We start from the raw sequence: 26,769 nt of genomic DNA on the forward strand, positions 1-26,769 counted from the left end.
TCAAGGCAAGACATCCACATACTCCTCATTAGTGTTCTCTGGGAAAAAGCAAAGGGCAGCCATGACATTTCAAACCTCCAAGTCCTATCAGCCAGCCCCATTGGCTGTGTACATGTGTATAGGTGCATGCGCTCCTGGATGCTTATGTGTGTGGAGGCCCGAGGTTAACCTCATATGTTGTTTCACCTACCCTTTTTTTTTTTTTTTTTTTTTTTTTTTTTTTTTTTGAAATAGGATCTTCCTCTCTCCTGGAGCTCATCAAGTTTCATGATCAAGGAACCCCTGACATCTACCTGTTGTTGCCTCTGCAACATTGGGATTATAACCATGTGCCAACATGTCCAGATTCTGAAAACCATCACTTCTGAGGATCAAATTCAGGTCTTTGAACTTGCAAGACAAGCACTTTACAAACTGGTCTATTATTTCTAGAGACCTTTTAGTGTTTCCTAATTTTATACATTTTGTTGACAAAAGGCAGGGGGACTATTTCTGAGGCTGGGTCTACAGAAGATAATCAAATCATAATGACCACACAATACCCTGAATGGTGGTGAATCAACTAAAAAGAGTAGGGGTCAGGTTTCATTTTAATCACTATAATTCCACAAAAATCATTTTAGAGGAATGATACACTTACCTCAGCAGCCTAAAGAGTGACTTTGCTCAGACAGAATACAGTGGCTATGGATGCTTGCAGGCTCCCTGAGAACTCAGGGTCCTCACCTTTCTCCCTAGTTAGCAGATGTGCTGTCAGCACAGATGCTGCCCACAGGCAACTGGAATCCCTCTCATGCAGGATGAAGCAGAGAAATGTCTCTTGTTGTCTTTGTTTAATTCAAAATTTAACTCAATGGGCAGATGCTAGATTCTTTCAAAAGGCAGCGCAATGGGTAGACGATGAAGGTAAGGGTAAGCTTGTCATATGATCTGAGAGTTCTATGAATAGACTTCCTTCATGAATATGACCATCCCCCATAGTTCTCAAGGCCTTCATAATTTAGAAATATATGTGAAATAATTTGTCCCTGATCATTTTAGAAATGAGTTCTTAGGGAAAAATAGAGGGAAAAATAAAAGGATAAGCCTTGGTAGGGGATTTGACATGATTTTTTCAGTGAAAATATTTCTACATGTGAAATTTCCAAACTTGAATGAACTGCACATGGTCACAGAATGAGTTCAAAGTCAGAATTTTGCCCGGGATCTTCCTCCTCTCATTCTTGGATATAGGATTAGAGGCACTTCTAACCCTGCTTCAGGGCTCTTACCATAAACATTTAGCTCTAACTTCAATCTTCTCCCTCTTTGGCATAGGTTGCTTCTCATTATTGGGTTTGAAAGATGGACCACCAGTCCTTGACCTGGTGTTTTGTATTTGGAGACTAATTCCTCTAGGTTTGGAAAGATCTTTTTTGGAGTATCAGCCTCAGTCTGCAAAGACATAAGAAGATCACTCTTACTGAACCACCAACCCAAGAGTGAGCAGGGCTTGACCTAGGCCCCCTGCAAATATGTCGCAGAAATGCAGTTTGATCTTCATGCAGGTTCCCCAACAACTGAAGCAGAGGCTATCCCCGAATCTGTTGCTTGCCTGTGGATCTAGTTTCTCTATCTGACCCTTTTGCTGGCCTCATTGGGAGAGGCTGCACCTAGTCTGGCCATGGGTTAGGGTGGGGCAGGATCCCTCAGTGGAGAAGGGAGGGGAGAAGGGAGAAATTTCTGTGTGAGGGGGTACTCGTAGGAATGGGGTGGGGACTGATATTGGAATGCAAACTGAATAAATTAATTTTTTTAAAGTCACTTTTCTTTTTGCATCCCTGGGTACAATGTAATTCTTCTTGCAACACTGGGTTTTAGAGCTTGCTTCTGAGAATCCACAAGCAGAAAGTAAGAGGTCAGCAATCAGACAGAATGCTCTCACTAGCTGCAGTTCATAGAGATTCCTCATTTTGAAGAGGAACCTTTATCCCAGATACTCTGTACAGAGAGGACTTTTATTTAAGAGGTCCTCTGTATTGAGCAAGCCCCATTTTTGGGCAAATTGTCTGGAGTGGTTCTTATCCATGTAAAGGGTCTTGAAGTCTTACATCAGACGCCATGTTGCTAGCCTTTGCTGAGTTAGGGGACTCAATGATAGAAAATGCAAAATAGGCAACTGACCTATAAGATAAGATGCATATGGATTCTCCATAGGATGCAGTTAAGAGAAAAAAGTCCTAGTTTACACTGAGAATAGGATGTTAGCTGCAATTGGGTGAAACCGCAGACACAGACTGGCTTTCTGGTTAGCAGGGGGAAGTAACATAGAAGTGAAGTCCTTGTTTCTGTTAGAATCCTACAGAAGGAATTTAAGAACAAAAAGAATTTCTTTCCCTGCTCTTTTGTATGTGTTTTGTTGTCATTGCTATGGTGGCTCTGTGGTCCTGGCATCGGCCAATAGAGATGTTCGGGTGGCTGGAAGGTGCTTTTGGGAAGTGCACGCTTAACCTCCATGGCAGAGATGTGAGCATTTCAGTGAACTTTCCTGTAATGGAGCCACCTTGGCTCTCACCACCACCTGCTGCAGTCCTGTGACTGCAAAGCCCACCCCTAGTCACATACCCTTCTGTAGCTGAGTTATGTGCTATGTGGGGAGCTCTCCATTTTGTTCCTAATAGGGACAGAACAGATTCGGAGGGAATATCCAGAATTCCCTGGTGTATACAAGGAAAAGGAAAACTATGTTTCAAAATATTCTGCTTTATAGAAGAAATTTTATTTTGAGGTAATTCTAGAGACAAATAAATTGGAAAAATTGTAAAACTAAAATTTTCATATATACTCTATTCCTGTTCTATATATTTTATTTGTTTACCCTTTTATTCTCTCTAAAATATATAAATACACACACACACACACACACACACACACACACACACACACACACGTATATTTTGTTCTATTTTTAAAACACAAGTTTTCATGGAGCCCGAGCAGGCTTCCAATGCCCTACACAGATGAGGTTGACTTTGAAATTCTCATCTTCCTGCTTTTACCTACTAAGTGCCAGCATCACAAGCATAAACCACCACAGCCACTACAAATGTATATTCTTTTAAAAAATTGTTTCAGGCTTGACCCTTTGGCATTCAATAACTAGCTTGGTGTGTTTTTTCCTAGGTAAGACCATTCTTCCCACTCTCAGTGTCCTTTATTGCCTGTGATTCTTTATGTATGGCTGAGCCCTCTTGAGCTTCCTCTCACCCATGTTGGCATGCCTATTGGTATCATCTCTCTCTCTCTCTCTCTCTGTGTGTGTGTGTGTGTGTGTGTGTGTGTGTGTGTGTGTGTGAGCGAGAGTGTGTGCCTGTGTGACATGCTTGTGAGTGAGCATGTGTGTATGTGTGTGTGAGTATATAGGTATGTGTAATAACAATGTAAAAAGAAGCCATGAGGCTGGGCAGCAGGGGTGCATGCCTTTAATCCTTGGAAGGCAGAGGCAGGCAGATCTCTGTTGGGTCTGAGGCCAGGCTGGTCTACAGAGTGAGTTCCATTACAGCAGAGGCTACACAGAGAAACCCTGTCTCAAAAACAAAAGCAAAACAAAACAAACTAAGAACAAAAAAGAAGTCTGACTCTTTCTACATCAAATTAAGCAAAAAAGGCCATGAATTAATGGAGAAAAAGGGGAAGGGTTATAAGAGTGTCTGAAGGGAAGAAGGGACAGAGGCAAGTGACAATCTCATTATATCATACTACACAATTCAAAGTCCTCCTTTCAAAAATATTTGAGAAGTCAAATTGAAGACATGGTATTTCTTTAATAATTCTAAGTACTTCAGAAGTCCAAAAGGCAAAGACATGTACTACCATATCTTACTGTTTCAAATGAGACAATTAAGACTTAAAGTACTAATTACTAATCTTGTCTGAATTTTAAAATTAATTTAAGTTTCAGCAATTGCCCCAAGGATGTCCTGTTCAGCAAAAGAAACAATAGATGTTTAAGTATTTTAGGGATAGTTGTATGTTCTAATCTTGTTCTGATATTTACAGTGAACAAAAGCATGTTGAAGACTTTTTCAGGGTGTATTTTCAGATCTTATGTTGGTAACTAAGAATCCCATTACATTTGTTATACTTACTTCTTAAAGCAGATAACTAAATTAAAAAGAAGCAAAGACATTTCTCTGTTGCTTTCACAGTAAATCAGAGAAACTAAAGGAGTCCCTACAAGATACAGCTGCTCTATTTTCAGAGAGCTGTGGATATGCTTGACTTTTGAACATTGGAGCCTCTTCACACTTTTCCTTTCCTCTGCCATCCTGGGACATGGTTTAATTTTGTAATTCAACCACAGGTTTTTTTGGGGGGCGGGGAGCTGGTTTCCCCAACCCCAGACAGGGTTTCTCTGTGTAGCCTCGGTTGTCCTGGAACTCAGTTTAGACCAGACTAGCCTCCAACCCAGAGAACCGCTTGCCTCTGCTACCCGATGGCTGTGATTAAAGTTCTGTGCCACACTGGCTGGGTGTAAGATAATTTTAAATGAAGTCCAGGCCCATGTGTTTCACCTTTACATGTGTGGGCATGTGTCTGTCTCTTCACTTTGGAGGAACAGCCAGAGTTATTAAAATGTGACAGAAAGACAGCGGAAGGGAAGGAGAGGAGGAGACAAAATGGAACCCACAGGAGGGGACTAAGACCCAGAACCACATAGTCTTGGGACCCATAAGTGTTGGGGATTTTTCAGATGATTAAATAGTAAGTAGGGTGCATTTGCCCCATTAGGTGTGTAGCTTGTGTTTATATCAATTGAGTTTTGAGTTCACATTTTGGGTTGAGAATTTACTAATATAAATCTGACTAACAAATTACAAGCCAGGGGATTTTTGACAGCTAGCCACAGGTGGCTGACAGCTGGGAATGTGAGCAGAATCCCTCAGCAAGAGAACCACAAGATCTGTGGGGCTACTTGGGGTTAGCCATGGAGGCAGCAAGACCACCCACCACTGGGGCCAGAGACTAGCCTGCAATAGCATAGGATGGTGCCTTTTTTATTATTCCTGCAACAACCACTTATCTAAGTTGGTATAGCACTCCTGCTTTGGCAGTCTATAGGTAGTCTTACCTGTATTCGGTAATATCCATGTTTCTCCCTGAAGATTCGGTAGCTGTAGACAAACTTTTTAAACCTGTGGGAAGATGGCTCTGTGAATCATAAGGTTCTTATATTCAAATCTCCATGATGGCTGTCTTTATTTTTTAAACACAATGTGTTTTCAGTCTTAAATCCCAAGAAGACAGTGGACCTTCCTAGACCTTCTCCTTTAAATAGAAAGACAGAAACATTTGGTGTTGAAACACAGAGTCTCTTAGAGATGATGGAGTGTGAACTCTAGCAAAGAGGAAGAGGGGAAAGAATTGAGATCCTTGTTACAACCTGACCTTTGTCAGAAAGTACAACCTTTTAGGAGTCTTCCCGTCACCCACTTCTCAAGGCAATCTCAAGTTTGGCTCAGAGATTGTTGTCCTGCAGACAGTTTATTCCATTTGACTAATTATAATCTGGATTGAGTCTGTGGTCTTTCCCAGGTGTCTCAAACTCTATAACTCTTATTTCTCTGGCTTAGGCTAATGTATATTTTATATGAATGTATTAAATTTCTAAGGGCATATTCCTTAATTGTAACAGAAATGATTTTGCCTCAGTGCTTTCAATAGCATTACAAAATAACGTCTTAGAGTGTTCACCACTGTAGGAGGTCATTTCTCTGTGACTTCCTAGAGGAAAAAGTGAGCTATTTCAGAGTCATGTGTGCGTCGTTATCAAGACTATATGAAATATTTTGAATGTTGATAATCAGAAGTAAAATCCTTCTAGTCACAAATGACCCCTTCCTGCTTATTTCTAATAATATTGTTGGGATTCAGATCCAGGAAAATCCAGATGAGGTGTGTATTTAATGTATAAAAGCAGGCCTGGCCTCCAGGTTCTCCCAGCATCTCCCAGTTCCTTCTTAGGAACTTTCCAGCCAAGGGGCTGGGCTTCTTCCCCCAAAAGAAGCTCCTCCCTGTGTGAAGAAGACATTTTGTTCTCCCTCTCCCCCTCCTTCTCCCCTTTTTCTTCCCTGCTCTCTCTCCCCCTTTCTTTCCATCTCTCCCTCCCTTCCTCCCTTTCTCCCTCTCTCTGTCTCTCTCTCTCCGTCCTTCTCTCCTTTTTCTTGCCTCCTCTCTCTCCCCCTCTCTTTTTCTCCCTCTCTCCCTCCCTTCCTCCCTCTCTCTGTCTCTCTCTGTATCTCTCTGTCTCTCCCTCTCTGTCTCTTTCTCTTTCTCCCACTCTGAGAATGCCTTTTGCCTCCTGCCTCCCAATAAACCTCTTACATTAGATCAATGGCATGGTGCAATCTCTTGCTGGCACACTTTGGCCCAGACCCACCAAGGTACCTTTACCACATAATCCTAACAGTCATAGTCTTTATCAAAGCACTAGAAAGCAAGCTAATATATTTATCTTGTTTAGATTACTTACCCATCATCACATTATTACCACTCCATTTCCTTTAATACTCAAGTTTTATATATATATATATATATATATATATGTGTGTGTGTGTGTGTGTGTGTGTGTGTGTGTGTGTGTGTGCGTGCATGCATATGTGTGTATTATATATGTATATATATATGTATATAATATGGTTTATATAAGTGTATAAGGAAGTATAAGCTAATATAATGATTGACTTATAAACTTAAATTTTATAATTTTTTATATTTATGAAAATAACATCTGTTCAGTAAAACTTACACTTCAAATCTCGAGATTTTAATCAATAGGCTATATATACTATCTCTGAGCCACACTGATCCATGAGCCATGTCACCCCAAAGAAAACTATGATGGTTTAAATATGCTTAGCCCAGAGAGTGGTACTATTAAAAGATGTTACTTGGTGCAGTAGGTATGACCTTATTGGAGGAAGTATGTCACTGTGAGAGTAAACTTTGAGACCACCCTCCTAGCTTCCTGGAAAAACAGTAGTCTTCTATTGGTTCTGTTTGGAGCAAGATATAGAACTCTCAGCTCTGTCTCCAGCCCATTGTCTGTCTAGACACTGCCATTCTTCCAGCCTTGATGAAAATGAACTGAACCTGTAAGCCAGCCCCAATTAAATGTTTTCCTTTTACAAAGGTTGCCTTAATCATGGTGTGTCTTCTCAGCAGCAATGGAAACCTTAAGACAAGAACTAACCAGTTTTCTGAGATGTACTGTGTGAAACGATGTTGTTTGGTATGTATGGCATATTGTGTGTAGTTTGAACAGCATTTTCAATTTACTTGGGGTTATTGTGACATGATTTTATTGTAAATTAAAGAACATATACACTTACGTTTTCTAACCATCTTTTGCTTTATTTACTCGATCAATAAACTAGAACCTCAGTTAAGCTCAACTCTCTTTACCTGTGTGTACTTGGCAGGGAAATACAGATGTGTAAATTGGCTTAATGTGAAGACTGTCACCCTCTGCTCTCCATCTCCCTTGTGCCCCACCCCTCCAAGATGGTCTCAACAGGTAACCCTATTAACCTGGAATCCACTGAATAGAACAGGGTGGCCTGGAATTCACAGAGATCTACATGTCTCTGTTACTAAATTCTGATCTTAAAGACCTGTATTACCATGACCAGTTTGACTTAAACTTTTTTTTTTTCAAGATAGGGTTTCTCTGTGGGGTCCTGGCTATCCCAGAACTTGTTTTGTACGACAGGCTAGCCTTGAACTCAGAGATCTTTCAAGAGAACTCCATTTCCCAAGTACTGGGATTAAAGGCATACACCAAGACATATCACTCAGACTCTTTCCAGAGGATCAGTTATTTTCCTGTGCTCTTCAGAAACAATTTTATACATTGTTTTTCCTCCTTAAACCAATCATGCTTTTTAAAGGGAATGTATGTGGGCATTTGCAGGTATGCTTGTGTACCACATACTTGTGTGGTGCCAACGTTGGCCAGTGCTCTTAGCTGTTGAGTAGAGGGAGAGAGAGTCTCAATCTGCTCTGATTGCTTGCATCTTCTCAGTGAGTCATCAGAGAATCCGGGAGTGAGAAGGTGATAATAATCAAAAGAGAATCCCAGCCGTCCACCCCTAGCTGTCATCAGGGACCCTTCTGAGATACACGGCCACACCTGTCACTGCCATTCCTGCACCCATCAAAGCCTGCACTCGGGTTCTCTGCCATTGTCACTGTGCACAGACTGCGAATGTGGCTCTCCAAAGAAGACTCCCCTATTTCCCCTTTCATCTCTTCAAGGACACAGCTCAAGCCATTCCGTGCTCCCTCTCTCTGACTTCACCAGTCTCTACTCAACAGCCTGCAGAGTCCTGCCATACACTGTGAGTCAGAACATGTCACTCCTCTGCACATACAGAATCAAAGCTAAGAATTGTTAGGCCAATTTCAGAGAAGGAAAAAATCTGGAGGGGGTTGGAGGAAGAGAGAGCGAGAAAAAGAGGGGCAGAGAGGGGGAGAGAGTGGGGAAGGTAGAGAAAGAGAGAGAGAGAGAGAGAGAGAGAGAGAGAGAGAGAGAGAGAATGTGTGTATGTGTGTGTGCTTATATGGGGGATGGTTCCCACCCAATAGATCATAAAGTTTCTTACAAAGCTAGTGAGAAGTTCGTTCTGAGGAGAAAGATATTACCAGCTCTATGTATGTGTGTGGTGGGGGCTTGATAAAAGACACTCTGTGCCAACACAGGTTGGTGCAGGGGAACAGTCCACAAGTGGCATCATTTTCATGTGGAAACACATGAATTGGGATCTCTGCTCTGTACTCTAAAGTCTACATTATGGGGGTGGGGAGACATATTCAACTGTGGAGAGATAAGTACCAAGAACACTTAAGGACCTTCAGGCAAGAAAGAACTTTATTTCTAATTGTAAAAAGTAAAAGCAGAGCACTGTGCTTGTGTGTTTGTTTAATTAATTAAAACTTCAATTTATCAGAATAGGCTCTTAAAAAGTAAAACTTCCCGACGATTAGGAGAAGTCAATTACAGCCCTAATGTGTGGGAAAATACTAAGACAAACTGTCAGTAGACACAGGAAAGATGTTTCATGTTACTACCATCCAGAGAAATGCATGTTAAACAGCACTGAGGTCTCATCTCATACCAGACTGGCAGAGATGAAAAAATTTATTTAATACAAAATAATAGCTGTGAGGAAACCTTAGGAAAAAATTCAATGTATTATGTAGCGTAATATCTGTGAGAACTGTTTGATAAAATTTAATAAAATTAGAAAATATATCTTATGAGACAGCAATATTTAAACAAAGCAGATAATGCCAACATTTGATCATGTATTAAAAGTAAAGATTGGTGAACCTAAACATTTAATTTATTTAAGATATTTCAAAGTGGTCTGGAGAAATGGCTCAACACTTAAGAGCAGTTGCAGAAGACCCAGGTTCAGTTCCCAGCCCCTGCATGGCAGTTCATAACCATCTTTACTTCAGGTCCAGGGGTCTAACTCGCTCTCTCTGTCCTCTGTGGGCACCAGGCACACTTGTGGTGCACACATGCAGGCATAAACTCAAACACTAAAAGTAAATACATCTTTAAGATAAAATATTAACACTCCATGAATATATAAACCCAGTAAAAGCATAAAGTAATAAAATACCTAATTATTTCTTTTTTAAGATGTATTTATTTATTATATATAAGTACACTGTAGCTCTCCTCAGACACACCCAAAGAGGGCATCAGATATCATTACAGATGGTTGTGAGCCATGTGGTTGCTGGGATTACTTAATTATTTCTAATATGATTAAATAATATCATTACAAATAATTACAAGATGGGGTCTAGGAAGATGGGTCACTGGTTAAAGCATTTGTGTTGCAAATATGAGGGCTAGAGTTTGGATTCCCCAGAATTACACAGACTTCCAGGTGGGTGTGGCTTACATCCTGTAACCCCAGCCTCAGAAGGAATAGGCAGAGACAGGGCATCCCCCAGACCATGATTTCTGGTAAGTAAAGAGCTCTAACAAGACCAAACAAAATGCTGGCAGGATGCCCTTTCCCGTGTTACTGTAAGAAGCTACCAGACTTCTATATTTAGTCACTTCTTCATTCTTGAGGCTGACTACCAAGGTCTAGCTATTCCTTGTTTGAGTACACTGATTAACATATCCAACCAGGGCTTACCAGTTTAACCTAGTACAGACACCTCCATTTTCTGCTTAAAAACTACTGCAGAGACACTTGCTGCTGTTCCTGCCCCCATTTAGATTCAGCCATGCTGTCTTTTTTCTTTCTTGCTTAATAAAGGATCTCTTTGGTTGGACATTGGTGTCTGAGTATAATATGTGCTTAATTCATATCCTGAAGAGACCCTGCGGTCTCTTCAGGAAGACTACTTTCATATATCAACCGTGGGTTTGACTGAGGGGGGTCTGCCTCCGTGAATAAGGTAAAATTATTCCAGAGGATTCTCTACATTAACCTCAGCCCTACCCCCATGTGCATATGATACACCCTCACATGTACACACAACCAAATAGAAAATTATTTAAAAATGATTTAAAACCTCATAAACCTAATATGCTCCTATCAATTTATAAGGGGAAAAAACACAAAGAATATGGCTTTATTTCAATGCAAATTTAAAGTTACACAAAAGATAGAAGAAGGGATGAAGGGAGGGAAAGTCAAGGAAGGAAGGAATGCTGAGAGGAAGAGGGAGGAAGGAGAGGCTCATGAGTGGGTTCAGTGTGCACTGAGTATTTGCCGTGGTGTAGATTTTCAGCTATTGAGTAGAGGACTGTTAGCTATTGAAAAGGTTTACTTCCCTTTCCTGTGGAACAGTAACACAGGAGCCCCACACCCCCAAAAACTTTCTTGCTTATTTATCCTTAATAATCTGCTAATATTTATGCAACTTTGAAAAGACCATTTATGAAATTTTGAATTTTAAAAGTGTCAATATTTTTGTATTAAAAGCAAGTTACAGAAGCCAGAAATGATAGTGCCTGCCTTTAACCCAGCACTCAGGAGGCAGAGGCAGGCGGATCTCTCTTGAATTTGACACTACCTGGTTTATGTAGTGAATTTCAACACAGCCAGGACTATGGAGGTGGAGGAGGAAAAAGAGGAGGAGGAAGAGATGAAAGAGGAGAAAGAAAATGAGGAAGAGGAGGAGGAAGAAGATGAGATTAAAGAGGAAGAGGAGAAAGAGAAAGAACAGGAAAGGAAGGAAAGAAAGAACAAATGAACTAGTTACAGGTTTTGTTACATAAGCCTCTAGTGATCTTAATGGAGTCTTCCAGATTTCTATTGTTTACTGACTGTTCCACTCTTTATAGAAACGTGAACTAAGACAATTAGGCATAGGAAAAAAACTAAGTCCTAAGGACTTACTACTTTTTTTTAGCAACCTCTTGACATATAATATTTGGACAGCAAAGGTATACTTTCTTTAGCAATTCTTTCAGGGGATTATCTTATTCAACATACAAAGAAAATATTTATATCCTTTAAGAAACTGACCTCAAATGTAAATCTAAAAACAATTTATTTCCTGATTTCTTTTCCCCTGTGTGTTTGAGATGGAGGGACAGGGAAAAGATTGTCCTGTAGGAAAAGGAGCTGATGGACACTTGGTACTTTCCTGTCTTAACAAATCTTGGGTCTTCATATAAAGCTATATGTCTTACCATCATTTCTGTTGCTCAGATAAAGTGCAATGACAAAAGCAACTGGGGGAGAAAAAGGTTGTTTTAGCTCATGGTTCCAGTTTATAGTTCATCATTGTAGGGAAGTCACACTGACAGGAGCATGAGACAATTGACACTACATCCATAGTCAAGAAGGAAAAAGTAGAAAGTAATACAACCACATTTATACTTAGTTTAGTTCCTTTACTCTTACACAGTTCAAAACTCTGTCTAGAGAATGGTGCCACCCACAGTGGATGAGTATTTCCACTCTAATTAATATAACCAAAATAATTTCCCACAGACATGCTGACAGATCAACCTGATCTAGACCATTTTTCCTTAAGACACTCTTCCAAAGTGATTATAGATTGTGTTATATTGATATTTAAAACCAACTATCACACTATAATTAAGCCAGTAAAGATATCTCAATACACTAACAATTACCATTCTATATTAACTGGACCTCATGCCATATTTGCCTCCCAGGGCTCTGTACAGTTGGTGATACAAAATAGCTGAAATCAGGGCACTGAGAGTCTCAAATGCAATGTCTTGAGATAGAGCAAAAGAGGTAAACTTCTGGGAAAAAAAAAAAAAAAAAAAAAAAAAAAAAAAAAAAAAAAAAACAACCCACCTACTACTATCCAAATCCAGCACTTAAGATACTGAACTTTAATCATCCATTTTTAGGTTACACTAGAGTGTAAGTTACTCAAGGCCAGAATTACACTGTCTGATTTATCCATTCTAACAATGTCTCTTAATACAGACCCCTACATAGTTTTTGACTTACATTGAATGTGCTGAGCCTATATGAAGAAGTCTTACCAGGAAACTTTGAAAGAACAGATCATCAAATTTAAAAAAGCTGCAATGAGTTTAAACATAAATACTACTGGTAAAATAATTTTATTGACCTATATTTTAATTTGTATTCCTAGCTCCAACTTGACCCTGAATCCCTGATTTATTTATCCACTTTTCTACTTCCCATCTCCTTTTATATACCCACAAGTTATTTTGGACTTGATGTGATGAATACCCTAACATCACCCCTGTGTTGGATACTTTGTGTCCCACATCCTCTTTGAAACCTTCTCTAGGCTGTTTCATCTTCCAAGACCACACCACAAACCTGGTATCTCTGCCTTAATGCTGTGGGAAAGAACTCCAAAAACCTGAGTTCAAAATATATAAGGTCTCAACTATGCAAAATATAAGAATGCAATATGAATTATATAAAGGGCTTCATAGCATAAAAGAACAGACAGCTGCACTATGAGCCAGGTTATCAGAAAGATACAAATCAAGAGATACAAAAGTAGGAAGATTCCTGAGTTCAAGGTCAGCCGGGGACAGAACAAATTTAGGTCCAAGCATGATAATGTCAGGATGGGGGTCCCACCTAGCTAAGTTTATTGTTTGTGCTTACAAGCAAAGCAAATATCAAATTCATTTACAGTGTTTTAAAAGATGTGCTTCTTGTCTTTTTCTAAAAGGGAATTGAGCCATGGAATGCTGATTTGTGGGATAATCAAAAAAGAACCTAGAGTAAATGGCTGAATTAATATATAAATAAGGCTGGGCCTTGGTCTGCAAAAGCTAAGTTATCTGAAGATCTGTAGAAAAAGCTTTCTCAAACAGAACACAGGCTGACAGCTTGTACCTCATGATTGACTTTGAGTTATTTTTTTCACACTTCTCAAATACCCTTTCTCTCAGGAACTTCTCTCTAAGCTGAGTCTGGCCCTTGACAGAAATCTAGTTCAATGGGTATAGTACTTTCATGAGGCCCTGAATTTTATTTATAATACAACGTAAACCTGGTATAATGGTACACCTCTAATCCTGGTTCTTGGAAGATCAAGGCAGAAGGATTACCATGAGTTTCAAGTTAGCCTGAGTTAGAGTGTGAGATTCTCTGAATAAATGATAGATAGATGGATAGATAGATAGATAGATAGATAGATAGATAGATAGATAGATAATAGATAGATGGATAGATGGATAGATAATGTTAAATAAACTACAGACATAAGCAATACACAGACACGCACACACACAAACATACAGAGTCTGATATTTGAGGCACAGTGAGCATACACCCAGAGTGTAAGTAGATACAAAAGCACATAAGCACGCATAGAAAGATATATAAATAGATAGATGATAGACAGACAGACAGATAGATATCAAACAATGCCATTTAAAACCATTTGTGATTCTTACTAGTTTTATTAAAACCAACCAACCAAACAAACAAACAAACAACCTAGAAACCTTTATAGTATCCAAGGACCTATATGAGCAGTGACACCAACTTTAGTTTTTGCTCCAGCTTTCTATGCTGCAGACACACTGGCCTTCTTACTGTGCTTTAAACATATCCAGAGGATCCCAGATCAAGGCTTGTGAGCTTCTCTTACCTTTACCCTCAGACTGGGGTGACTTGCCTCCTCAGTCCAGCTGAGTGTCAGATTCCAGCTTTGCCCTCCAAACCACAAGCAGCTCTCAGAGCTCTCTATTCTCTTCCTTCTTTGCTTTTACTTCATATACACTGTTATCAATTTTATACACTAGTACAGTCATTATTTGAGACGGTATCTTATTATATAGTTCTGGATGTCTTGTAACTTGCAAAGCAGATTAGGCTGGCCTCAAACTCAAAAGACCCACCTGCCTCTGCCTCCCAAATTCTGGGATTAAAGGCATGCATCACCATACTCAACATCTTTAACACTTATTTCTCTCTCCACTCCCATACTAGAAAGTTGGGGGAAAGTATACCCATTCTAGATCTTTCTGGCAACCAATTACCAGCTGAAGGCTACCTAGGAACCATTTTGTTAACATATAAAACCTACATCATCACCATAGAGACTCAACAAGACTATATTCTAGGAAATAGGATGGATGACAATTATGTACATATTAACATATATAGGTATATAAATTGTTATAAATATGCTTAATTTTTATTAGGAAAAATCAAAATAGCATATCCCTTGCCTCCAACTCTCCATTTTCTCTAAGTTACATTAATAAGCTTGTGATTAAAATAGTTGTGCTAAATGATGAACCACTGCCCAGTAACTAGTGAATGCTCAATACATGATGGTTATTTTTTTGTGACTTGAAGCAATATTTTTAAAGTAAATATGGGTATTTATAATAAATACTGAAAGTGGACCAACTACAACCTCTGCTTCCAGACAACATGGAATAATAGGAATTATTATCTTTTCTCTTCAAAAAGCCCTGAGAAACTTGAAAGGATACATGAAGTTGAAGTGTTTGAACATCAGATATTTCAGGTCACTGATATCTGAGATAGAAGAAGAAATCATATAAAACGGGCTACATTCGTTTTGGCTGGTAGAGATTTTATTTTTTGTGGCCTGGCAAGGACAATGGTGACTCAGTGCAGGGGTGTTTAACAGTTCTCTTAATAGGAAGAAGAATGAGAACTAGAGGAAAGCCAAGGCGACAGAGTTTATACTCTGAAAACTAGCTCTTCTAATCAAACATCTTGTTTATCCATTAGTGAGCTATGCAGAAAGATAGCCTGTCACTACCCAGGAAGGGAACAGAAGTCACTCTGGAACCAATGCTATTGGTTCTAGTAAACCCTCAAAATATGAGACTATCTCCATGTAACTTAAAGCTTCATAGTACAAGGTTCAAGAATATTCATGAACACATTAAAATTTCTACACCCAGGAAGGTAAATTTCACTGTGTCTGGCATCTAGTCAAAATTTGGCAGGCACAAACAAAGACAGAAAATAAAATTAGTAAGAAGAAGTTAACCAATAATAAGTTAATCAATAGAAATGGACTCAGGAATAACAGAGATAATAGAAAAGGCAGACAAGGGCAATAATACAATGTTAGTCTAGAGTCTAGATGATTAAGAATCTGGAAGAATTATGTAAATATAAAGTATAGATAATGGTGATTGAAAAAACAAAAACCAAAAGATGAAACTTAGAGAAGAGGCCACCGAGTCTGAAAGGAAGAATAGCCTAGATGGGTTTGGCAGCAAAGTAAATATCACAGAAGAAATTTTAGTACAAAAAATGTGTGTAGAATTTAATGAAAATAAAGGCACAACATACTCAAACTTATGGGACACAATGGAAGCCATGCTAAGAAGAAAACTCAAAGCTCTGAGTGCCCCCAAATAGAAACTGAAGAGAGCTTACACTAGCAGCTTGACAGCAACAAAAGAAGCTGTTGAACAAAAAGAAGGAAATGCACCCATAGGATTAGATGGCAAGAAATAATCAAACTCAGGGCTGAAATCAACCAAGTAGAAACAAAAAGAACTATACAAAGAATCAACAAAACCAGGAGCTGGTTCTTTAAGAAAATCAATGAGATAGGTAAACCCTTATTGAGACTAACCAGAGGGCAGAGAGACAGTATTCAAATTAACAAAATCAGATGAAAGGGGAGACATGACAACAGAAACTGAGGAAATTCAAGAAATCATCATATCCTACTACAAAAGCCTATATTAAACAAAACTGGAAAATCTTGATGAAATGGACAATTTTCTAGACAGATACCAGGTACCAAAGTTAAACTGGGATCAGATAAACCATCTAAACAGTCACATAATCGCTAAAGACACAGAGGCAGTCATCAAAACTCTGCCAACCAAAAAAAGCCCAGCACTAGATGGGTTTAGTGCAGAATTCTATCAGACCTTCATAAAAGACCTAATACCAATAGTCTCCAAACTATTCCACAAAATAGAAATAGAAGGAACACTACCCAATTACATCTATGAGCCACATTACACTTATTCCTAAACCACACACACAAAACAACAAAGAAAGAAAATTTCAGACCAATTTCCTTTATGAATATTGATGCAAAAATACTCAATGAAATTCTTGCAAACTAAATCCAAGAACACATCAAAACAATTGTCCATCACAATAAAGTAGGCTTCATCCCAGGGATACAGGGATGATTCAATATACAGAATTCATTAACATAAACCACTATATAGACAAACAAAAAAACAAACAAAAACAAAACAAAACAAAAAAATACCATAATCATCTTATGAAAAAGCTTTGACAAAATTTAATACCCCTTCATGTTAAAAGTCTTAGAAAGATCAGGAATTCAAGGCCCATACCTAAACATAGTAAAAGCAATATACAGCAAACCAGTAGCCAACATTTAACTACATGGATATAAACTTGAAGCAATTCCACTAAAATCAGGGACTAGACAATGATGCCCATTCTCTCCCTACCTATTCAATATAGTACTCAAAGTCCTAGCAAAAAAATTAGACAACAAAAGGAGGTCGAATGGATACATATTGGAAAGGAAGAAGTCAAAATATCACTATTTGCAGGTGATAGGATAGTATACTTAAGTGACCCAAAAAATTCCACCAGAGAACTCCTAGAGCTGATAAACAACTTCAACAAAGTGCCTGGATATAAAATTAACTCAAACAAATCAGTACCTTTCTCTACTCTAAGGATAAACAAGCTAAGAAAGAAATTAGGCAAATAACACTTCATAATAGTCACAAAAAAATAAAATACCTTGGTGTGACTCTAACCAAGCAAGTGAAAGATCTGTATGACAAGAACTTCAAGTCTCTGAAGAAAGAAATTGAAGACCTTAGTAGATGGAAAGATCTCCCATGCTCATGAATTGACAGGATTAATATACTAAAAATGGCCATCTTGCCAAAAGCAATCTACAGGTTCAATGCAATCCCCGTCAACATTTCAACTCATAGAACTAGAAACAGCAATTTGCAAATTCATTTGGAATAACAAAAAACCCAGGATAGTGAAAACTATTCTCAACCATGAAAGAACTTCTGGGGAAAAACACCATCCCTGACCTCAAGTTGTATTACAGAGCAATAGTCCTAAAAACTATATGGTATTGGTACAGAGACAGGAATGTAGATCAATGGAACAGAATTAAATACCCAGAAATGAACCCACACACCTATGATCACTTGATCTTTGACAAAGGAGCTAAAACCATACAATGGAAAAAAGATAGCATTTTCATCAAATGGTGCTGGTCCAACTGGCATTCAGCATGTAGGAGAATGCAAATTGATCTATACTTATCTCCTTGTACAAAGCTCAAATCCAAGTGGATTAAGAACCTCCACATAACACCACACAAAACTCTTCATAAAAACACTCAAACTACTAGAGAATATCATCCTGAGTGAGGTAGCCCAATCACAAAAGAACAGACATGATATGCAGTCACTGATAATTGGATACTTGCCCCAGGAAGCTCTGAATACCCAAGAAACAATTCTCAGACCATGTGAAGCTCAAAAAAAAGGGGGGGGGGGAGGCCAAAATGTGGAAGCCTCAGTCCTTCTTAGAAAAAAAATAAGTGTATAGCACCCTCTCAGAGTGGGGTACACCAAGACTTTAAGTCATTAGTAATTAAAGATCTAAGAATGTAGCCTTGTGGCAATCCTTGATATTTAAAAATCATTATGTTTAATCTTTACACACCAAGAAAACTTTGACTATTTCCATGTTATGTTTTGTTTTACATGTACTTTATGCTCATTGTAACAAGCAAGTTTTCAATGCATACTATAAACCTTTAAAAAAATCAAGTACTGACAAAAAACATATTCATATAGTTTTATGCAAAATGCTTTTAAAATCTATACATTTATCTCTGTTTTTAAAATCAAGTTGTTAAATTAAAAAAAAAAAAAAAAACCACTCAAACTAATAGAAGAAGAAGTGGGGAAGATCCCTAAACACATGTGCACTGGGGAAAATTTCCTGAACAGAACACTAATGCCTTATGCTCTAAGATCCAGAATAGAGAAATGGGATCTCGTAAAATTGCAAAACTTCTATAAGGCAAAGGACACCATCATTAGAACAAAACGGCAACCAACAGAATGGAAAAAGATCTTTGCCAATCCTACATCCCATAGAGGGCTAATATCAAATATATACAAAGATCTTAAGAAGTTAGACTCCAGAGAATCAATAACCCTATTAAAAATGCGGGACAGAAATAAACAAAGAATTCTCAACTGAGGAATATAAAATGGCCGAGAAGCACCTAAAAAAATGTTCATCATCCTTAGGAAAATGCAAATCAAAACAACCCTGAGATTCTACCTTACACCAGTAAGAAGGGATAAGATCAAAAACTCAGGTGACAGCAGATGCTGATGAGTATGTGGAGAAAGAGGAACACTCCTCCATTGTTGGTGGTAAATGAGGCTGGTACAACAACTCTGGAAGTCAGTCTGGCGGTTCCTCAGAAAATTGGACATAGTACTATCTTAGGACCCAGCTGTACCACTCCTGGACATATACCCAACAGATGCTCCAACATACAAGGACACATGCTCCACTATGTTCATATTAGCTTTATTTACAGTAGCCAGAAACTGGAAAGGACCCCAGATGTCCTTCAACAGAGGAATGGATATAGAAATGCATTTACACAGTGGAGTACTACTCAGCTATTAAAAAAAACAATGACTTTATGGAATTTTTAGGCAAATGAATGGAACTAGAAAATATCCCGAGTTAGGTAACACAATCACAAAAATACATCCATGGTATACACTCACTGATAAGTGGATATTAGCCAAAAAGCTTAGATTACCCAAGATACAATTCACAGACCACATGAAACTCAAAAAAGAAAAAAATTACCAAAGTGCAGATGCTTCAGTCCTTCTTAGAAGGGTGAACAAAAATATTCTCAGGAAGAAATTTGGAGACAAAGCTTAGAACAAAGACAGAAGGAAAGGCCATCCAGAGACTGCCCCACCTGGGGATCCAGTTCATATACAGCCACCAAATCCAAACAATATTGCTGATGCCAAGAAGTGCGTGCTGACAGGAACCTGATATAGCTGTCTCCTTAGAGGCTCTGCCAGAGTATGACAAATACAGAGAGGGATGCTCACAGCCAACCATAGAACTGAGAACAGGGTCCTCAATAGAGGAGTTAGAGAAAGAATTGAAGGAGCTGAAGGGGTTTGCAACCACATAAGAACAATACCAACCAAACAGTGCTCCCAGGGATTAAACCACTATCAGAAGAGTACACATGGATAGACCCATGGCTCCAGCTGCACATGCACGTTGTTGGGCATCAATAGGCAGAAAAGCCCTTGGTCCTGCCAAGGCTTGATGTTGCAGTGTAGGGGAATGTCAGGGTGGGGAGGTGGGAGGAGATGGGTTGGTGGGGAAGCACCCTCATAGAAGCAGGGGGAGGGGTGATGGGATGGGGATATGAAGGGAATCTGGAAAGGGTGATAACATTTGAAATGTAAATAAAATATATCCAATAAACTCAGTAAAACAAACAAACAGCATGTGGAAAGGTTAGACTCTCTTAGTTTCATTTATTTTGAGCTTCAGCATAGGTTAGCCTTGGGAATCCTCATTTTGTACTGGAGCATGAAGATCTACACTACATCTATGTGTAGATCTTGGTTGATGCATGAACAGTTCATTCATGAGTATTTTGTTTCAAGCTATGGGTTGCATGGTGGTAAATCATGATTGTATTCAGGTGTTTAGTTTTATTTTAACCAAACTTTGAGATATGAGTTGAAGTAAATGGAATCTTTGGGCCCCATGATGTCTAACAATTGTGGACTACATTTTTTTCAAGCCCTGCCAAGAAATCTTGAAGAACTCAAGGAAACTCATGCATATTGTATCGAGTGGCTATGAAAATGTGTTCCAGTGTATTCAACTGTTAATTGCTGTACCTGTGGCACCAGAGTGGAAGAATATAGAAAATTTAGTCATTTCCTCACATGTTCACAAAGAAAGAAAAGCTACCGTAGGGGAGGATGTTGTAGTCCCTGATGCCAAATAGCATTACAGAGATGCACAAGGCTCTGTCCTGCTTCTCATTGGTTCATAGCTGGAGCTAGGGCAGAACTACCATGCAGGATACAGAGTTGGAGGCATGGAAACAGAACAGTAGCTGGTTATGGAGGTAGAGCCCAGTGAGAGCCACATGGAGAAAGGCAATGGCTGAGAAGTTGGGTTAGGAGAGATGGGCTAGCTGAGAGACTGCCCCAGCAAACAGGCCAACAGCTTTATACTAAACAGGTGTCTCCATGTCCTTATTATTAAACAACAAGGGGACGGACCCCTGAAACCTCATAGTATTTGAGTCTGTTGACATCCCATCTTTTTTCCTGCCCTTGTTCAGAAGGTATGTCATTGAAAGTTGGTATTGTATTTGTCAATGTGCATGACAAAATTCCTATCTCTAGATTTTTAAAGAGGCAAAATTTAAAAGATGTAAGTACAAAAATGTTAATTGTTCCAACTTATATTTGACCCATCACATAAAATGCAAACTAGAAATCGGAAACCACTCAGGTGTTTGACTATATATGAATTATAAGGATTACAATCCGCCGCTCAGTCATGAAGGGATGGCAGTGGCAGCTTTGTAGGGCTGGGGAGATGGCTCATTAGTAAAGGGCTCCAGTGCAAGCATGAAGGACTGAGTTCAGATCCCCAGCACCTGCATGAATGCTGAGCCTGGCATTGTGTGCTTGTACTAGCACGGAGGAAGAGGGAAGGGGAGGACCACCGAGGACGGCTGGCAAGCTAGTCTGGCCAAATCAGTCAGCTCCAGGGTTGACGAGACACCCTGTCTCAAAAACAGTGGAGAGAAATCGAGGATGATGCTTGGCATTAACTTCTGGCTTCCACATATACATATTCATGTGTATGTGTGTGTGTGTGTGTGTGTATACTATCCCCATACTAACATGTATACACAGATACACACACACACACACAGTGTACAGAGAAAAGCAGGTAACAAAAACGACTGCTTTTGTTTTTATGTGTCTTTAATTCTTCTTGTTCTTCATCTTCTTGTTCTGCTCCTCCTCCTCTACCTTTTCCTCCTTTTCCTTCTTATTCCTCCTCCTTCTCCTTCCTCTCTCCTTCTACCACTTCCTCCCTCTCTTTCTTATTTTCTTGCTCTTATGTTAGTATCTCATAACATATTCCAGGCTTCTCTAAAACTTACTGTGTCACCCAGGCTCGCTTCAAATTCATGACAATCTTCCTACCCCATATGCTTACATACTGAGAACACAGGCGTAACTCACCTTGACCAGCTTTAAATTCTATTTTGAGAATTAGTAGTAGTAATTGTACTTTTTGTTGTGGTTGGCCTTGTGCATGCTAGACAAGTTCTGACCCACTGAACTATACCCAGCCCTTTGCAAATGTCTTCAGCATTCTGAAAAGGAGTTTGCATGTCTTAAACAACATATATTGTTTTTCTTTCTGAACTCTTAGCCACACTTTCTCAGAATTTTGGGAGTTGCAAATAAGTCTCTGATGACAGAAGGGCATTGCTTCACTTCCTCCCATTGCACACAGCACCGGCAGCCTCTCCTTGGCTACAGAAAGTCTACCCTTCCCTTGATGGACTCTTTCCAGGGATGAATCCTTTTCACTGGCTAACATCTGACCTACTCTACAGGTTGCAAAGGCAGACCCAGTTTTGCTTTCTTCATTTTCAGTCATGCCACATACACACACTTCACACATTGAGGTTTTCTAGTTCCACTTGTTGAAAAATCAGAAGCTGTTTCTGGTCTGTGTGAGCTGTAGCTTTCTCTTCAAGCTGCAAGGTAGATGTTCTCTAAGGATTCTCCACCCCTTTTTTATCAGTTCCTTTTTCTGTTCTCCTCTGCTTCCTACTCTGTCTGTCTGTCTATATATTTGTCTGTCTGTCTGCCTGCCTGCCTGCCTGCCTGCCTATCTATCTATCTATCTATCTATCTATCTATCTATCTATCTATCTATCTATCTATCTATCTACTTATTTTGACAGTGTGCCAGAGAGCTCAGGTTAGCCCCAAACTTACTATGTAGCCAAATCTGGCCTTGAACTTCTGGTCTTCTTGACTCTGCCTCTCAAGGGCTGAAATTGATTACAAATATACATTACCATGTGTAGGTAAATGGTCTTCCCTCCTTCCCTCCATCCCTCCCTCCCTCCCTCTCTCTCTGCATCCCTCCTTTCCTCCCTCCCTTTCTCCATCCATCCATCCCTCTCTGCCTTTTCTATTCTTCCTTCTTTTCTTTTTACTCTTTGGAATTTTGACACAGGGCCTCCATCTACAGCCCAGGTTATCAATCTAAATGGGGAGATTCACACCCATGAGCCACAGCTCCTAGATTCCCTCCTTTATATGTAACTTCTACATTGACTCTGGGACAACTCATAAGTCCACATAGATCAACAAAGAAAAGGCTTGTCTCCCACAAGCAGGAGAGCAAGATTCTGGGTTTGAGGGCAGAGCCAAGCTCGGGTTCCCTGCTTGGGCACTTTATGACATACTTCTAAGGTGATGACCCAGAACATATTTCAGTAGCCCTGGGGACATTAGTGAAGTCAAAGCATATGATAATACATGAATGGTTTTGTCTTGGACAAGTCATTAGATCAGCTTGTTAGGGCTGGGGATAGTACACTCTTATAATTACAAGATTTAGAAGGTAGAGACAGAAGGATTTTTGTGATTTGGAGACTGTAAGATACAAAGTGAATTCAAGGCTTACATGGACTTTGTGAGACCCTGACTAAAAAGAAAATTAATAACAGAATGATGAGTTATTGTTGTTTTCCCCTCATAAAGTAAGGGTAATATTAGTTATTGGAACAATCTTTGCTATTGATATTTCCTGCAATATTTGCTGCTATGTGCCAAAGCTTAGGACCATATCTGAAACCTCAAGAAATGCAACATATGCTTAATGAATGATATAAAAGAAGGTTCTACTGATCCTCTGAGTCTCAGCACCAATATGATGCTTTCTGTTTCTCAATGAATCTGTCACTTAATGCTGTCAGCTCCCACTATGACCCACGATGCTCATATCACCACAGCAATTGTGTGCACCACAGGGTCTGCTGACTTCATTTCCCCTCCTGTGCTCTGGCTTCTGTTCTCCATGTTAGATCCATCCGCTGAGGAGCTAGTGCAGTGCTTGGTTTATGAAATATTATAATTGGTGGTAAAAATAAGTGATCACCAAATCAAAAATGAGGTCACAGGAGTCATTTGATCTACACCTTCTGTCTGAGCATGAATGCTGCTTCATATGCTCTTCCATGACACGGGAAGAGAGAAAAGTGAAGCTTTGTCCTGTGAAGGTGCTCAGCAAATATTTACACCTTTCTCATTTGACTTGTTTTTCTTTTCCTTTTTTAAAACAACCCAAGTGATTACTGCTTTACATGACTATATGTCCTGGGCTGACACAACTCATGGAAGCTGAAATAAGTATCAAGATCAAAGAGCATCTCAAAGTAGACCTCTACATGGGATGCTGGCCAGGATTTGTCATATTCTGGGATTCCCCTTGCATTTTTTCTACTGTCCTGCACTCCACCATAAGTAGTTCTTTCTCATCTCCCATCCAGAACTGCAATGGTTTAGCTCTCTAACCTCCCAGTTTCAGTACTTTCTCCTCATTAGCTTTAGGTTCTGAATCCCAGCACTTGCCATCTGCTCAGTGTGGCCCCAGGTGAAGTGAGGCTCCACTTGGCTATGTCATGTGTCGACAGACGTCATCATGCAGAGAAAAACACCACTTGGAAAGATACTAAACCAAAGTTGGGAGTGGGGCGGGGGCAGTCTTATTCATTTGATAATTGCGGAGAGCTTTTGGAGTCCCTTGGCAAGAATTTGACTTTGGGTCAGAACAAAAAAGCAAGGCTACTCCAGGCAGGAATTTGACATTAGGCTAGGACAGGGAAATAAGCTCAGAGAGGAATCTGGTTTTAGGCTAGAACAAAGAAGTAGGCTTCAGGCAAGAGTGACTTTGCCTAGGACAGGAAAGTAGCTCAGATAACCCTGTCTTCTTTACAAGCCCTTAGAAAGATTGATTGTGGGATTTTGTTTATGGCCTTGATTGTTCCCTGTTTGTGTTCATTGTCTTGCTTGTTACCTTAACTTAGAACTAACCTTATTAGTACTTGCATGTAATTAAAATGGCATAAAAAGAGACTGGAAGAATTAAACCCATCTTTCAACCTCAGAACTGGCTGGGGGTCGTGCAGCAGTTTTGTCTAATCGATTCTTTCTTTTTTTAATTCTTGCTCTGCCGATGGAGAACCCTGTCGACTGACTAAGCTGGCTTGGTCAGATAATGACCAAGAAAGAGCTAAATGAGTATCCCCTAAGACCCTTCCATGGGTAATAATTTCAATGTCCTGTGGTGTCCCCTTAGGCTCCATCTCTTGAAGATCCTACCGCCTCCTAATATTTCTACATGGAGACTGTAATTGTGACACACAGATTACTTACGGATAAATCAAACCAAAAAAAAAAAAAAAATCAACCAACACCTGAATATCACATGTAGTTTGAAGCCCAAGATAGACCTAATGTCTCTCTCACAGCTGTTTCTTTGGCACCATGTAAGGAAACAAAGATCCCTCTCTATGTAACAACTAGTAATGAAAATCACTTTTGCCTTCTGACCTTTCTCCAGGCTCTAAGAAGCACAAGAGTTCTCTCCTCCAGTGAGACTGATTCTTAGTTCACTCAGACTTCAGTCAAGCTAGCAGACTTCTTAGGCCCATCTGGGCATATCCTTACAAAGTTAAGCTTTCCCAAAGAATCTTACTTCAATAATCTTAGCAGCCTTCCTCAGCTTCTTCATCTGCCACCATCCCCAGATGAGATATGATCACAGTGGCCTTTCCTCAGCTTTCCAAAGATTTCAAAGAATTTCACAGTCCCTTTGGCTACAATTTCCCTTGTCTCTAAAGATTCCCCTTGGTTCTCTTCCATGCACAGACTCCCATTCTTCTCCTTGCTATGAATTTACACTTGTTCATACTTCATTCAGAGGTATATCTGATCTTTCTCTCTCACAGAAGTCCCCATTGCATCAATATCTACACCTGTCAGGAGGGCCCAGAATAAAATCTTCCTCGGTGTCTGTAATAGGCATGATAAAGGATTCGGTGTCACTTTATTTTTTCATCTATAAATGACAATGGATTGAGCCAAGAGATCATGAAAGGATGAAAAGAAATGAAGAAATTCTGCTTGGTAAAGACCTTTACTAAACTGAAAAAGTATGAATTATTAGCACTTTAAATACTACAAGTGAATGCAGTCAACCAACCCTTCATGCTATAAAAAAGGACTCATGGCCTTCCTCACATCACATAAAGAGACATGTAGAGAAGATGCTCTTCTGTCAGTTCTTTCTCCCCATCATCCTCTCTCTTTATTACTTGTCTACCCTCTTCTGTTGTCTCAGACACTGCCCTTGTCCCATGCACAACTGAGAGAGGAAGGCAGACAGAAAAGCTGAGTAGAGACATCCTCTGTCTCTCCTTCCAGTACATGACTCATTACCATTCCAAAGTAGAATGAGATACAACTCCCTGAGTGTAGGCTGCCATCAGGATTCTTCTGCATGAGATAAGGGTACTTACGAGACACAGAGGCACAGGGCTCCTGGCACAGACTCGCTGTCTCTTATCAGAAAGTTGCCATCCACTCCTCCCTTGAGGAGCAGATCTTCACACTCTTGTTTGGTCAGGCATCCATGATAGTAAGGAAGATCCATGGAGGGTTGTTATGCTTAAAGTGTCCTGTCAACCTGAAATCCAATTCCAGGCCAAGGAGGAGCTGTGGAGAGGGAAGTAGAGAGAGGAATGGAAGAGAAATAGCCCTTCCTCCAGTGTGGTCTAAACAAATGAGGTTGCTCTGTGGGGTTTAGTCAGTTTTACAAGACACAGGAAATGAGAAGGGAGGGAGATGGAGTGACCATGACACTCCAGCCTAGGGGTGGGTGGCTCAAGTGTGACTCACAGAAGTGGGTGAGTGCACCTTTCAGCTCAGTCAGTGCTGTGTGGCCGCAGCAGCAACACTAAAGTCGAGCTCCTTAGGTCCAGTTTACAGCATGTCTCACAGAAGTTTTCTCTCTTTCTAGCTACTGCTGTCTTTTCTAGGGACCATACCACTAACCTTGTGGTACTGGGTATCCA

General features: G+C 39.7%; 1 protein-coding gene across 1 annotated transcript; it reads right to left on the reverse strand.

Moving 5' to 3' along the window:
• Positions 1-26,348, reverse strand: LOC308420217 (SH2 domain-containing protein 1B; the record flags this gene model as incomplete). The annotated part of the gene is made up of 4 exons (XM_080916128.1): positions 1-38; positions 1,272-1,434; positions 5,111-5,174; positions 26,215-26,348. 4 exons carry the CDS (start codon positions 26,346-26,348, stop codon positions 1-3), a joined length of 399 nt encoding a protein of 132 aa, XP_080772254.1.
• Positions 26,349-26,769: the final 421 nt, after the last annotated feature.

Source organism: Micromys minutus (assembly GCF_963924665.1).
Source record: "Micromys minutus genome assembly, chromosome: 1".
Lineage (NCBI taxonomy): Eukaryota > Metazoa > Chordata > Mammalia > Rodentia > Muridae > Micromys > Micromys minutus.